The sequence below is a fragment of the Heloderma suspectum genome, chromosome 3, assembly GCF_057233095.1.
Source record: "Heloderma suspectum isolate Gila_16-S chromosome 3, 16-S_ref, whole genome shotgun sequence".
NCBI classification, from domain to species: Eukaryota; Metazoa; Chordata; class Lepidosauria; order Squamata; family Helodermatidae; genus Heloderma; species Heloderma suspectum.
Window position 1 is genome coordinate 285853689 of NC_139460.1, and position 15160 is coordinate 285868848.

The 15160-nt window shown below is 44.5% G+C and overlaps 1 protein-coding gene across 1 annotated transcript in view; it reads left to right on the forward strand.

Moving 5' to 3' along the window:
• The first annotated feature begins 1351 nt into the window (after nt 1-1351).
• The window catches only part of GRK7 (G protein-coupled receptor kinase 7), a 69446-nt gene continuing 55637 nt past the window's right edge, over nt 1352-15160 (forward strand). The window contains exons 1-2 of the mRNA XM_084847208.1: nt 1352-2040; nt 3368-3805. Coding sequence (XP_084703334.1) covers nt 1438-2040; nt 3368-3805 — 1041 coding nt within the window. The 5' untranslated portion in view covers nt 1352-1437. The remainder of the gene's footprint in view (nt 2041-3367; nt 3806-15160) is intronic.

Below are 15160 nucleotides of genomic sequence, written 5' to 3' on the forward strand. Positions count from 1 at the left end.
CACTCTTCTTCTGATTGTACATAGGGTTGTTATTTATGAAGCAGCAATCATTCTTCACTTGCTCTTTGTCTAAGCCGATTTGATTCCCTTCATGGGAAGCTGCTGTCAAGGGCTCCTTGGAGGCTTCTCCCAGTCTAATCCAGTAGCCAAGTCCAGACACAGACAAAGGAATTCCTTTCAAAGCTTTATTCTTCTTTTACAACTTAACAACTATACCGATTGCAACTGGATCTGAGCAGCACAGTACCTATGCCCTAAGTTGGAACAGTTGGTCCCCGTTTGAAAGGGAATTACTGGCAGACCCCTGAATTTAAGGACTAGGGAGAGTCCCTCCCCTTTTCCCTTGGATCCTCTGGGAGCAGCCGTTGTTTGCGCGCCAACCTGGCACTACGCCTCCTTTCCGCGCCCTCCATCTGGCGCCGCTCTCTGCGTCTGCGTCGCGCATCCACCAAGTCTGCTATCTGTGCTTGGTCACTCCCTGGACTGCTAACTAAACTAGGAATGCTGGTGGGAGGAATCTCTGTCAGCTGTTGGTCCTGGGAAAGAGGAGCACGCTCCTCTCCCAGGAGCGACTGCTTTTCCTCAGAATCAGAACTACTCTGGGATTCTATGGGCTCAGTGTCCACCCTGACAGCTGCACAGGACAGGACAGCAGCAAGGGCATTGTGCGGCATAAAGGTTCAGCTCACAATACTGACATTTCTCTGGGTAAGATCTGCATGAAGAGGTAGGCTTTCAACTCTAGGACTGGATAATGGTGATTGATTTAAAAATACACAGACAAACCCAACCATTCTCTTTGATGTTTTCATCCTGCTGCTTTTGCTAGTACAGCACAACACAAAAAAATCTGAAATTCCCTTTTAAAAAGCCAGTTTTAAAAGAATGTGGTTATGGTGGGCATGCTTTGGCATATCTGTGAATTAAGGTTGCCTAGTTGTTGGGCAGGAAATCATAACAGTTCTTTGAGGGGGAACGGTGTCATGTGTTCTTCATGGACAGGGTGCAGATACGGAGATCAGGGGCATAAGTGTGTGTGTGTGTGTGTGTGTGTGTGTATGTGTAGATGAACCATACTTTAGGCATACACAGTGGAGTCTGAGTTGAGAAATGCACACAAGGTGGTGGTGGCAGCAGTGAGGAAGTTTTCCTGGGATGTCTTCCATTTAGCTATAGATAGCAAACCCAAAGCTCCTTAGAGAGAAACCTCTTACCAGCCAGTGCCACTGTCCACGAATGGTACATACATCTAAAGGTACTTAATGAAAATCCTTGAGAGGTATTTAATGCTAAAATAGGCAGTCTCCCTACTATTCCTCTGAAGCCCACACCTACACCCAGGCAGTGGCGCTGGGAAAGCAGTACCCGGGCAGCCGCCTCAAGGCTAGCCAGTGTTTTTGCCTCGGCTAGGCTCTGCTACTGTAACAGATCGCCAAGATGTGTGACATGGGGGGACTGGATAACCTGATTGCCAACACAGCATACCTGCAAGCCAGGAAAAGTGGAGAAGTAGACACCAGGGAGATGCAAAAAAGGCGCAACAGCATTGCACTGCCCAAGACTGCAGAATGTGCTGAAGTCAAGACGTCCATTGCTGTGGAGTATGAGAGCATTTGTGAGCAACAGCCTATCGGCAAGAGTTTTTTCTGGGAATTCCTGGAGACTGTACCTGAATACCTGCTGGCCAAGGAATTCTTGGATGAAATGTCTGCTTGGGAGTTGGCAGAAGATCACATCAAGAGCAGCCTCCTAGAGGGCATAGTCAACATGTACCTGAAGAATGCCAGCAATAGCTACCTGAAATTTCTCAGTGCAGACTTGTCCAAGAAGTGCCAGTCTGTCACCAAGGATGATTTTGAGAATGTCACACAGTCAGCCATAGAAGAGACAACTACCTATCTTAAAGGGAAACCATTTAAGGACTTCCAGGCCAGTCCATTCTTTGAGAAGTTTGTGCAATGGAAATGCTATGAGCGGCAACCTGTAACTGAGAAACTCTTTGAGGAGTTCCGAGTGTTAGGAAAGGGGGGCTTCGGAGAGGTAAGAAACAACGATTTGATCTGTCTCTTGTGCAAGCAGTTGGGCTTAGGCAGTGCAGTGAATGGTTTTCAGTGAACAGCAGGCATTGGATAGCTAGCTAGCAAGATCTCTTGTGATGTATGTTCATCTTTAGCCCGTTTTACTGATTATCTCCCCATGGAGTAAATTATATTCTGGAGCAAATAGGCAGGAAGTTCTTTATGTTTCATATCTGTATCCCTTTCCCCAAGTTGCTCATCATGCCTTACATGGGATTTCCTCATTGAGTAGCAAACAGACCCAGCTTCACATAGGTTGGAATAAGCCCGAGGGCCAAACAGAACATCTATTTATAGTGGAGTGATGCGTCATTGTTTTCCGTACTCTCCCGCAAGTTTGCACTGCCCCAATTTGGATTAAGAGTGTGGCGCTTCAGGAGGGGATGGTTCCAGTGAAGTTTTCTTCCTTTCTTTTTTTAATCCCCTCTCCACATGGGGGGGGATTTGGAATGTGAGGATGAAAACAGGTGTGGGGGGAGCTTAAACCCTCCTTTAGAATGTTTGGTTTGTCCTTTAGTTTGATACAGTCAAGCCTTCAAGCAAACCTACACAGCTGTCAGAGTTGGACACATTGTGCTTGTCCCATCTAAATGAAGCTACACTTGCTGGCACCCATAGGCATGGCCCCTGCCATGGTGTACCCCTATAGCCCCCTGGAAGAGGAGTTTGTCCATTTCATTCCCCTGAGCGGGGACTACCCCAGCAGGGGAAGCAGCAGGTGTATAACTCTGTCCTTTAACCTATTAATCTCCCCTGGCTTCAAACTTTGTGGACTTCAAAGGTATGTGCTGGTTAGGGAAGTCTGCCCCTAGTGGCTGAAGATGTTACTGCAGGCTGCAACCATGCAAACACATTAACATTAATTAAAATTATTTAATGCATTTTAAAAACAAAGGAGCCCCAAAGTGCACACCCCTAGGGTCCCCATAGGCATGCCAAGTTTTGGGTGTCTAGGTTTCATGCATTTTGGCATGGATGGATGGACGGATGGATGGACAGACAGACATACCTCCTCTTTTATTATTATACATGAGATGAAGTTGCTATCCCAATGGAAATGCCTATGACTGTTACTACTGTTCATTAAGTTCCACCAGTGTGGAGAGTCCTGAACTGACACATGCCCAGCCAAGAGACCTTATCATCTAAGTCAGGTTTTAATTAACTGGAAACTGCAGCAGATGGATATTGTCATAGAAGGCAGTACTAAGGGGCATATATTCTCTCTGCTTCCAGACCCATATTGCTCACTTGGATTTTTCTCTTTCTCATGGAACTTGCTACTTTAGGTTTGTGCCATCCAGGCAAGAAATACTGGAAAGATGTATGCCTGTAAGAAGCTGGACAAAAAAAGACTCAAGAAAAAAGGTGGTGAAAGGATGGCTCTGCTCGAGAAGGAGATCCTGGAGAAAATCAACAGTCGTTTCATTGTCAGACTGGCCTATGCTTATCAGAACAAAACCTCCCTGTGTCTTGTCATGAGCCTCATGAATGGTGGGGATCTGAAATATCATATTTACCATGTGGGTGAAAGAGGCTTGGAAATGGATAGGATCATCTTCTATTCAGCTCAGATCACCTGTGGGATACTGCACCTTCACTCCATCAAAATTGTCTACAGGGACATGAAGCCAGAAAATGTCCTCCTGGATGATAACGGCCATTGCCGGTTATCTGATCTTGGCTTGGCAGTGGAAGTCAAGGATGGCAAAGAAATCACCCAGAGGGTAAGTGAGAGTTCACTGGGCAGGACTGCCTGAAGAAGGGGTGGAGGGAGCTTGTTCTATTTCCAGTGCACTGAGCTCAGGCTTTAATACCCTGGGACTTGTTTCTCCCTAAAGGTCTTATGTGGTCATTTCATTCGAAGTGACAGATGGTAAGAGGATTTGCTTAATTAACTATTTGGATGCACCATCCAGCAATTCAGCCAGCATGTTTGCTTTGAAAGAAGTGTAGACCTTATAAAAAGTTGCAATTTTCTTTTAAGGCATGATGCAAATCAATTGTTCTTTGTCAATGGAGATGTAGCAGCCTACAAGGAGCTACAACAAGTGAGAAAGAGTTGGGGAATGAAGGGGTTAACAGAATGAATGCCCTTTCTGACCTAAAAATACAGGGTACAATCCAGGGGGAAGTTCTGTTTAAACCACTTTGAAATGAATGGGAACTGCACAGGAAAACGTGCAACTCAATTCCCCCACCCCCATATAGTAAAGCAGGGGTGAGCAACGTGTGGCCCTCAAGACATTTTGGCCTATAACTCCCATCAGTCCTAGCCAGCATAGCTAATGGTGAGGGAAGATGGGAGCTGCAGGCCAAAACATCTGGAGGACCACAGGTTGCCCACCCCTGTAGTAAAGGATCACCTTCTTCTTCAAGTTCTTCAAGTTCTTCTTCTCCTTCTTTAAGTCCTCCTCCTCCTTCAAGTTCTTTACTGTTGCTGTTAAATTGGAGCAGTATAGTTCACACCCAACCTGTCACAGATGCACTTGCATATTCCAAGTCAAAATCTGCAAAAAGCCAGAGGTGTGGGGGGAGAATGGAATGTGCTTGACAAAAATAGGCCTCTGGATCAAATAGTCCCCAGATAGCTTGAATAGTAAGCCAATCCACATGCTCCAAGTTAAAAACAACAACAACAGCAACAACCAAATATGCTAAGGAGGCTAGCTGGTTTAGCCTGGAGAAAAATTCCTTCACAGCCTCAAATGTAGTGACACTGAGCATGAGAAAACCAGTCCTCAGCTTTTCCCAATGAAGCTGGTTGAGGGGCCACCCAGTGTCCGGTCTTCCATCATGGTGGTTTTTTCTTGATATCCTAGAAGAGGACAAGAGCCCTTCCTTAAATGAAGGAGGCATTTCTTGCTAAAAAGGCATGTCATTCCAAAATTGGTGACACTGCAATCGAACAAGCATCTATCTGCTCTCTGTAAACAAAGAGAAGAGCACCAGTTGGCCTTTTTTTGCTGCTGTAGTTTTAAGAGTGGAGCACATTGGTAATACCTGTGGCAATCCTGATATAAAGCACTTGAGTTGTAATGGCTCTTGTACACTAAGGGTGTAATCCCTTGCATGTTTTAGACAGAAAAAAGTCCTACAGCTCCTAGCATGTCCCAGCCAGTATGGCTGGGTGGGGAATGCTGGGAGGTGTAGGACTTTTTTCTGTCTAAAACATGCATAGGATTGCAGTTGCACCCTAAATTTATTTATTTATTAAAACAGTTTTAAACCTCCCTTCATCCTTGACAATACCAGGCTGGTGTACAGATAAGATTAAATAAAACACAATACGATACAAACACTAGAACTACATCATCATGAAGAAAAGAGATAAGTTAACAAATAGAACAGAACAGACAAAATCAACTAATTAAAATGCGTGGATAAACAAAAAGGTTTTGAGCTGGCACCAAAATGATTGCAATATTGGCAGTTATTTCACAGAGGTATTCCAGAGACGGAACACCAAAACTGAGAACTCTCTCTTTTATTGACACATAATGTACCTAAGGTATTTGGAGAAAAGCCTCTTGAATATCAGGTAATGTAAATATCATACATAATGTGCCGCATTTACGTTATCCAATGTACCTTTCTTGTGTAACTGCCATTAAGACAGGTTAAATAAAGATCGGTTCATAATCACTGCAGGTAGTCCTAATATGCTTCAGACTAGAGTATACTATTCTAAACTGCAACCATAAAAAATAGTCTCCTGGAATTCTTCTCCTGGTTTGTATATAGCATGTAAACCCAAATGGCAAGACAAATATCTACCATATTTACATTACCCAGTACACTTTCTTATTGTACATTTATTGTGCTTTCACCATTAAGACATGGGCAAATCGAATTAGTTAATAAGTATTAATTTTAACAAATGAATAGTTCTAAAATGAGCAACAAAAGTGGAGCAATGATTGAGTTTATAGAAATGCTGAAAGTATTTTCACTATAATTTGAGAGTACTTTGTAATTTCCCAAAAAACAAAACATCCTTAAAAAGTATGTCAGTTTGCATTGTGTCATTCAGACCTTTCTCACCCATCACCCAAACTCTAGCTTTGGGATTAACGTATGTTTGAATGCGTTGATTTGGTCATCACAAGTATTCTCCTTCTCCAATATTTCAAAGAGTTTTTCTACATGTGGCATTTACTGTGCACTCATGATCCTTACTCACTGTTGTTTTCGGGTTCTTTAAACAATGTTGCGATCCTCCAGTTTTACTTCTGTTTTTCAAGAGCAGTTTCCCAGGGTTTTTTTAGAACAGGGAAAATGGGGTATTATTTCTGTCAATGAAAGAAAAGGTATTTTCCTACTTGTGTATTTGTACTATTCTGCTATGGCACAGTGCCATCTAGAGGTTATGTAGTAGAAAAGCAGGAAAGGAAAAACTGTGTGTAGAGCTTGGACCTTAATTCTGTGATGAACCCAAAAGTAGATACAGTGATTAACAGCCTTATGTAGAAAAGCTCTTAGAGATTTTAGTGGTGCTGGATCTTTCATCCACTGATTTATGAAATGGAAGCCTGTCTTGCTGTAATAGATAACTTGATGTAATATGATTGTATTTCACTGTCAAATATCTATCAAAAGTGTTCAGTGTTTATGAAAATACCCTGAAATAAGTCCCAATTATACTTCTATATATAATTGTACTGAAAATAAGAAAGTCCTTTTGAATCTGTGGCTCTGTGGTTTGCAAGTGTGCAAAGAAAAGATCCTGTCCAAGGCAGATAAATTACTTTTTTGGTATTGGTCAACAGATTTGATGCATAACCATATTATAGTTTATTTGGATAAAAATTGTCCTTCTTGAATAGTAAGTGCTATCAGGCCCAAAGAGAACTCCCCAGACACTCAGGCTGTGGTATACAAATGTTATGTGTATACCACATGTATAATGTATACCACAAGTGTGGTATACATTAACACAGGGTAGGCAGAAGATCAACAAATAAGGTTCCATGTAGTTTGCAAAAGACAGCCTCCAGGGGAAGAAGCCATATGCTTTCGTTTACACTAATTTTTTTAGTGTGAAGGCTAAAGGCTGGTAATACAGTATTTCTGAATTGGGGTGGTGTAGGACTCTGGTGTGCTCAGCAGCAGGAATGCAAGAGATTATTGTTTCCAGTTGAGTCATAAAGTGTGGTTACGCTTCTTTCATGGTATCTGAGTGGGGGATGTTTGTGGGGGGGGGTGCGTGAGAGAGAGAGAGAACAAACCTCTGTATGTTGACCATCAATGTAAGGGCTACATGATGAACACAGCCTTCCCCAGTCATCCTGGCTGGAGACATTGGGAGTTATAGTCCAACATATCTGGAGGACACCAAGTTGGGGAAGTCTGATAAACCCTTTATAGTGCAATATGCACACACACCAGGGCCCCATCTACACCGGGCTTTTACTCTAGGGCGGGTGCGAGTCAAGATCCCTTGTGATAGATGATACAGTCGCAGCTTTGCAGCCATCCATGGTTTTTGCCCGGAAAAAGTGGCGTTCCAAGGAGTCGGTTTTTACTGCAATTTTTTGGGGGTGCTACAGGTTCCCCTGCAGTTGCAGGCCATCTGTTCCTCCCCCGAACTGGCTTCACATCTTACAGTGGGCGTGTTGTAGGCGTGCATAGTGCCTGTGTCACTCTGTGATGCCCCTTTACTCCCCCATCCCTTCGCAGCTGGGCACAAAGGCACAGAGGGGCATTATCATCTATTTAATCACACTTTCCCACAGTTTTGCAGCTTCATATCTTTGCAACGGTTGTAGACACAGTACCCAAGGGCCAGGCGGGGGGTGGCAGGGGTCTTGGGGATGGACCAACATCACTCCGGCCACCATTTTGGAGCGATGGCTAGGCACGTAGCATTCATGCTTGTGAGTGCAAACCATCATGAGTGGCAGGAGCCCCCTAGCAGCCTCTTTCAGTACACTCCAATAGCCAACTCAAGACACAGACGAAAGGATTCTTTTCAAGGCTTTAATCCTTTTACAACTTAATGACTCTTTCAGATGCTAATCACCAGCGACTAAGCAAGGAACAGCACTGGGGAAAGATAGCAGAGTAGCCTGTGCTCCAGGTTAGGCAGTTGGTCCCCATTTGAGGGAGAATCACTTGAAGACCCTGAACTTATGGGCTAGGGAGAGATCCTCCCTCTTTCCCTTGGGTCCACGGGACGCAGCCATTGCTTGCACGCCAAACAGGCGCTACGCCTCCTTTCCACGCCCTCCATCCCTCGTCGCTCCCTGCGTCTGCATCGAGCATCTAGCAAGCCCCCCTCCTGCACTTTCTCACTGCCAGGGTCGCTATCTATCTCAGGAGTGCCGGCAGGAGGAATCTCTGCCAGCTGCTGTGCCTGTGAGGGATGAGCTGCCTCCTCTTCCACGGATTGCTGATTCTCCTCAGAATCAGAACTGCTCTGGGGTTCTGTTGGCTCAGTTTCCACCCTGACAACGAGAGTCTCAGGCTGGGGAACTGTCAAACTGATCGTGCGGAAAGGAAGGCGCACAAAACACTCGCTTTTTACCTAAAAAGGGATGGAAAGACACAGCAGAGCCCCTCAAATACAAAACAGCCATGGAACTGTTGCACCCCCACATTCACAGGATTGCACAGCTGTGCATTTCAGTAAAATCCCCCCCCCCCCCCCGGCACGGCGAGTCTGTTAGGGAAGCGTTACAGTACATAGCAAGTGTATCGCAGGGCATGCTGACTCGAAGCCGAAACGCTGCACAGTTGCGGCAGGGTGGGTAGTCAAAGCGGTGCCATATAGATGTGGCCCAGGATGCCTAGAGCACATTCCTTTTATGGCTCAGAGGAGCTGCTTGAGGAGTTGCTTCAGTCCCAAGAAAGGGTTTTTCTAAGATTCTCAGAGAGGTTTTGTTAAGGTATTCTAAGCGGAGAGATGAAGATTCAGAGACTGAGGAGACAATAGACAGAGGGAATAAAGATAATCATCCAGAGAAGACAATGGAGAAGAGAACAGCAGCCTTCTGCCCTTATACAGCATTATCCAGCAGCAGCTTCACAGCTAGGAAATGACCGAGACTGAGGCAGCCTGCAGCTGCATTCTGATCTAGGACTGTGTAGCCAGAGACTCTAATGCAGGGGTAAGCAACCTGGCACCTTCCAGAAGTTTTGGACTACCTTTCCCACAATCCCTGTCCATTGGCCATGCTGTCTGGGGCTGATAGGAGTTGTAGTCCAAAACATCTTGATGGCACCAGCTTGCCTGGGCCTGCTTTAATTGCTCTCCTGTTGATAACTATTTCATTGGACTCAATCCCCTGCTATTTCTTGTTGTTCAGAGACTTACCTTAAATAAAATACTAAATTGATTTCTTCCTTTGGCTTCCTCATTCCCTCAACCCTTATTAAATAAATCCTAGCTCTTACTTTATTCTATTCAGTTGCTCATTGTTCCCTCACCTCCTACATGCTTTCAGGAAATGAGGGGCTGGATGTCCAAATGTCATTAATGTCTCCAAAAAGGACAAAAGATGGATTGTCAGCCTCCACTATTTTAGGAGGACAGTGTTAGAAAGCCACTGATGAAAACCTAAATGCTGATGGTCAAGGCATTGTGGATTATCTCAAGTATTCTTTATTCATTGTCTTGGGTCATTTAGAGCAGGAGTGGTTAGAAAGTAGATCTTGATCTACTGGTGTATCTCTGGATGATTTGCAGTAGATCAGCAAGGATTTCTGACTCCCAATTATTTAACAATAGTAGCAACAAAATGACCCCATCCTAAATTATACTGCTGAAATAAAGAAAGCTTGTAGTAACCAGGAGTAGATTTTTGCATGATAGGTCTATGAGCTCCATTCAATTCTGGTACTTAGAACAAATTCCTGGGCTTAGAATACTTTAATTCCAAGTGTATTTCTTTTATGCCTGGCTCCGTTTATTTGATCTCTGAGCTCTAGTAAAAAAAAACTAAAGTAGACCCCACAAGCCTGCCCACCCATGACTTAGAGTTTCTGGACATTGACTTGAGAAATCCATCAATATCTGCATGCCCAAGGCAATGATTAAACTATGGCTTAGAATCAGTGGTTTTCAAATTTGGTTGTAGGGAATCCTCAGAGGCTTATCCAGGCTTCTTCTGTGAGAAAGGCAATATTGGCAGACAAGCTTCCTTGAAAGATTGCTTGCTTGTTGTGACATTCAGCTGCAGGAGAGAACTGGGTGCACTCTCCATTCAAGCAGAGAAACAGTGCCCTACATGGACTTACTCCTCACCCTAGAAGGTTCCCAAGAATCCTCTGCAATTTCTCTGGGGTTCTGTGGCAGGTGTGCACATGTTATTCCGCAGACACATTGGTGTGGAAAGGATGCCCTTAAGTTAGAATATTTGGAAACCCCATTGGTTCAGAAGATTACTTTCCCCAAAGTAAAAGAGGTAAAGAAAGTGAACTTCATTATACAAGGATTCCCACCCCCCCTCCACATATAAACCCAGTCTCCTGAAAATATATATTTTTATCTTGATTTTATCTGTGATTTTAAATTCTCTGACATTAAGGTCTGTATTATGTTCAGAGTTAGAAGTCTCTGAGATATCTGTTGATGTTAGTGAAAATTAATTAACTGCTATTTATCTTGCTCTTAGTAATTTAATTGCTTGGCATGTTATTTGTTAACATTAATGTTGACATACATTACCCTCTGTATAGATCCGGGGTGGAGAACTTCAAGCCCCAGGGAACTTCAAGCCCAGGGGCCAACTCCAGCCTTCCTGAGTCCCAATCCAGCCCTCTGGGGTTCCGGAAATGGCCATGCCCCTTTCCTCCAACCACTAATTGTTTGGTGGTTTCCTGGCCTGTGTGCAGTTCCCCCCCCCCATTCTAAAAGGTTAAAATGCCTCCCTTAGGGCATAGTTATTTATTGGCAATAAGAGCTTTAAGTTCCAGTATGCATTTTTGGCCCCACTTGTTTTGCTTTTCATAGAATCATAGAATAGTAGGGTTGGAAGGGGCCTACAAGGCCATCAAGTCCAACCCCCTGCTCAATGCAGGAATCCAAGTCAGAGAATCCCTGACAGGTTCTGTCCAGCCTCGTCTTGAACATCTCCAGTGTGGGAGAGCCCACTACCTCCCTAGGTAATTGGTTCCATTGTCGTATTGCTCTAACAGTCAGGAAGTTTTTCCTGATGTTCACCCGGAATCTGGCTTCCTGTAACTTGATCCCATTATTCCATGTCCTGCACTCTGGGATGATCCAGAAGAGATCCTGGCCTTCCTCTCTGTGACAACCTTTCAAGTACTTGAAGAGCGCTATCATATCTCCCCTCAGTCTTCTCTTCTCAAGGCTAAACATGCCCAGTTCTTTCAGTCTCTCTTCATAGGGCTTTGTTTCCAGTCCCCTGATCATCTTTGTTGCCCTCCTCTGAACCCTCTCCAGTTTGTCTGCATCCTTCTTAAAGTGTGGTGCCCAGAACTGGACACAGTACTCCAGATGAGGCCTAACCAGTGCTGAGTAGAGGGGAACTAGTACTTCCCGGGATTTGGAAGCTATGCTTCTATTAATGCAGCCCAAAATAGTATTTGCCTTTTTTGCAGCCACATCACATTGTTGGCTCATATTCAGCTTGTGACTGACAACAATTCCAAGATCCTTCTCACTTGTAGTGTTGTTGAGCCATGTATTCCCCATTTTGTAACTGTGTGTCAGGGTGGACACTGAGCCCATAGAATCCCAGAGTAGTTCTGATTCTGAGGAAGAGCAGTCGCTCCTGGGAGAGGAGCGTGCTCCTCTTTCCCAGGGCCAACAGCTGACGGAGATACCTCCCACCAGCATTCGTAGCTTAGATAGCAGTCCTGGGAGTGACAGAACGCAGGAAGCAGACTTGATGGACGCACGACACCGACGCAGAGAGCGGCGCCAAATGGAGGGTGCAGAAAGGAGGCGTAGTGCCCGGTTGGCGCGCAAGCAACGGCTGTGCCCAGAGAATCCAAGAGAAAAGGGGAGGGACTCTCCCTAGTCCTTAAGTTCAGGGGTCTGCCAGTAATTCCCTTTCAAACGGGGACCAACTGTTCCAACATAGGGCATAGGTACTCTGCTGCTCATATCTAGTTGGTAACAGTAGAGTTGTTAAGTTGTAAAAGAGGAATAAAGCTTTGAAAAGAATCAATTTGTCTGTGTCTGGACTTGGCTACTGGATTAGACAGAGAGAGGCCTCCAAGGAGCCCTTGACACTGTGCATTTGGTTTCTTTTTACTAGGTGCAGAACTTGGCATTTATCCCTATTAAATGTCATTCTGTTGTTTTCTGCCCAGCGCTCCAGCCTATCAAGATCACTTTGAATTTTGTTTCTGTCTTCCAATGTATTAGCTGTCCCACCCAATTTTGTGTCATCTGCACATTTGATCATCATTCCCTGCACCTCCTCCTCCAAGTCATTAATAAAAATGTTGAAGAGCACTGGGCCCAGGACTGAGCCCTGGGGTACCCCACTCGTTACCTCTCCCCATTTTGAGAAGGTCCCATTGATAAACAGTGTTTGAGTCCGATTCTGTAGCCAACTGTGGATCCACCGGATCATTGTTTCATCTAGCCCACTTTGAGCTAGTTTGCTCATCAGGATATCATGGGGCACTTTGTCGAAAGCTTTGCTGAAGTCGAGGTATATTATGTCTACAGCATTCCCACGGTCTACAAGGGAGGTTACTTGATCAAAAAATGGGATCAGATTCGTCTGGCAGGACTTGTTCTTGACAAATCCACGTTGGCTTCGAGCAATCACTGCATTGTTTTCAAGGTGCTTAAAAATGGATTGCTTTATCATCTGCTCCAGAATTTTCCCAGGGATTGATGTCAGACTGACTGGTCTGTAGTTCCCAGGTTCCTCCTTTTTACTCTTTTTGAAGATAGGGACAACGTTAGCCCTCCTCCAGTCATCTGGCACTTCCCCCGTCCTCCATGATTTCTCAAAGAGAATAGACAGTGGTTCTGAGAGTTCTTCTGCCAGTTCCTTTATTATTCTAGGATGCAGTTCGTCTGGCCCTGGAGATTTGAACTCATTCAAAGTAATTAGGTGTTCCTTGACCATATGCCTATCGAGCTCAAGCTGCAATCCTGCCCCTTCAGCCTGTACTTCGCCTTCGCCAGGAGGGTCATAGACCCTCTTTTGGGAGAAGACTGAGCAGTAGTAGTGGTAGTAGACTCCGACCATCAGGTTTCTTTTATTCTTTGCTCCATTTATTTTGACCCAGATGCTGTCAGTGGGACTACCAAGCTCATCCTCCTTTATTTCTGTGCAGAGATATGTATTTTTCACATACAGTGCAACCCCACCTCCCTTTCTGTTCCTCCTGTTCTTTTGGAACAAGTTATATCCTTCAAAATAACTTTTGGCCTTGCCCACCACTGGAATGTGGCCCCCGAGAACCTATCCAAAATTGAATTCAGCCCTTGGGCTAAAAGAGGTTCCCCACTGCTGGAGTAGACACTGAGTTTCAGGAAACTTGCTCCTAGGTAAGTGCATGTGGGATTGCAGCCTTAGTGATCACAAACCCAAATTATAATAATTTTTAATATAATCACTTAAGGTTATAGGCTATCATGCTTGGTCTCCTTACTTCAACCTTGAACGGGAAACAGGGGTAAGGGATGAAAACACTGGATTTTTAAAGAGGCCTGTGAAAGAGGAAGAAGGGACTTGTTGAAGTCTATTGCAGTAGAAACGTCTCACTTTCTCCCTTCTGCTGATTTTGAGTGGCAGGGGAGAACAGCTGGAGGAAGTGATGCAGTGTTGATCCTTGTGAGGCTCTTCCCCATTCCTCCTCATGGTCCTGTGTCTGCTTGAGCAATAAAACCTTTGATGGCTACTCCATATATAAAAGGTGTTTATACAAATACAAACATGTCATTCCCAAAGCTCTTTAAAAAAAATATCAGGCTGCAAATTGGTAAAGGTGAACCATAAATGTATATCTTATATATGTATAAATTCTATAGCACAAATTACATATAATGTAATAGAATGCATAAGAATATAAGAGGAGCCATGGTTTGCTAGACTATGGGCAGAATCCAATGCAGTGCTCACGCCCCCGTCAATTCCTTTCTGCCCTGCTAATTCCCTTTTGCAAGTGGTGGGTCCCACCAATGCCATTGCACAAGCAGGACTCAGTGCTTATGCACAGGAGTTTTAGTGCTCGTACGGGAAGCCCTGAAACAAGCAGAAACACTAATTTCTGGAAGGAGGCAGGTTGGTGAAAGGAGGCAGGTCAGTGGAGCTCCCTTACGCAAGTTTTGCTGGCCTGCCTCCTTCCAGAAACGAGTGTTTCTGCTTGTTTCAGATTGCCCTGGAAGTACTGAATTGACATTGTGCAAACAATGGGAGCTGCATGCACAACAGAAGTGGCTGGGTGGAAAAGAAGAATCGGTGGGGGCAGAAGCGCCCCATTAGATTCTGCCCCAGAGGCCTATCTAGTCCAGCATTCTTTTCACACAGTGGCCAACCAGCTTCTGTGAAAAGCCCCAAAATAGGAGATGAGTGCAACAGCACTCTCCAGCCTATGTTCCCCAGCAACTGGTGTACATAGGCATACTGCCTCTGATACTAGATGTAGCATATAGTAGCCATTGATACCATTGTCCTCCATGAATTTGTCTAATCCCCCTTTAAAGCCATTAGCTTGGTGGCCATCACTACATCTTATAGTGGTGAATTCCATATCACTGTGTGAAAAAGTACTTCCTTATATATCTGTCCTGAATATCCCACCATTCAGCTTCATTAGATGATCCCAATGGAGGACCTCTTCGAGAAGGAGAAAAACTTCTTCCTATCCACTTTCTCTACAGTATACATAATTTTATACACCTCTATCATGTCCACCCCTCACTTGCTTTTTTACTAAGGGAAAAAGCCCCAAATGTTGTAACTTTTCCTTGTAGGGGACTTGCTCCAGCCCCTTGATCATTTTGGTCACCATTTTCTGCACCTTCTTGATGTTACATTAAAGTGCAACAGGGGAACACCTTGGAAACTAAGCACACGTGTCTATGTAACTTTTACAGAGCTACATTTTATATCCCTTGAAGGACATAATAATATTTGAATAGGAAGAAC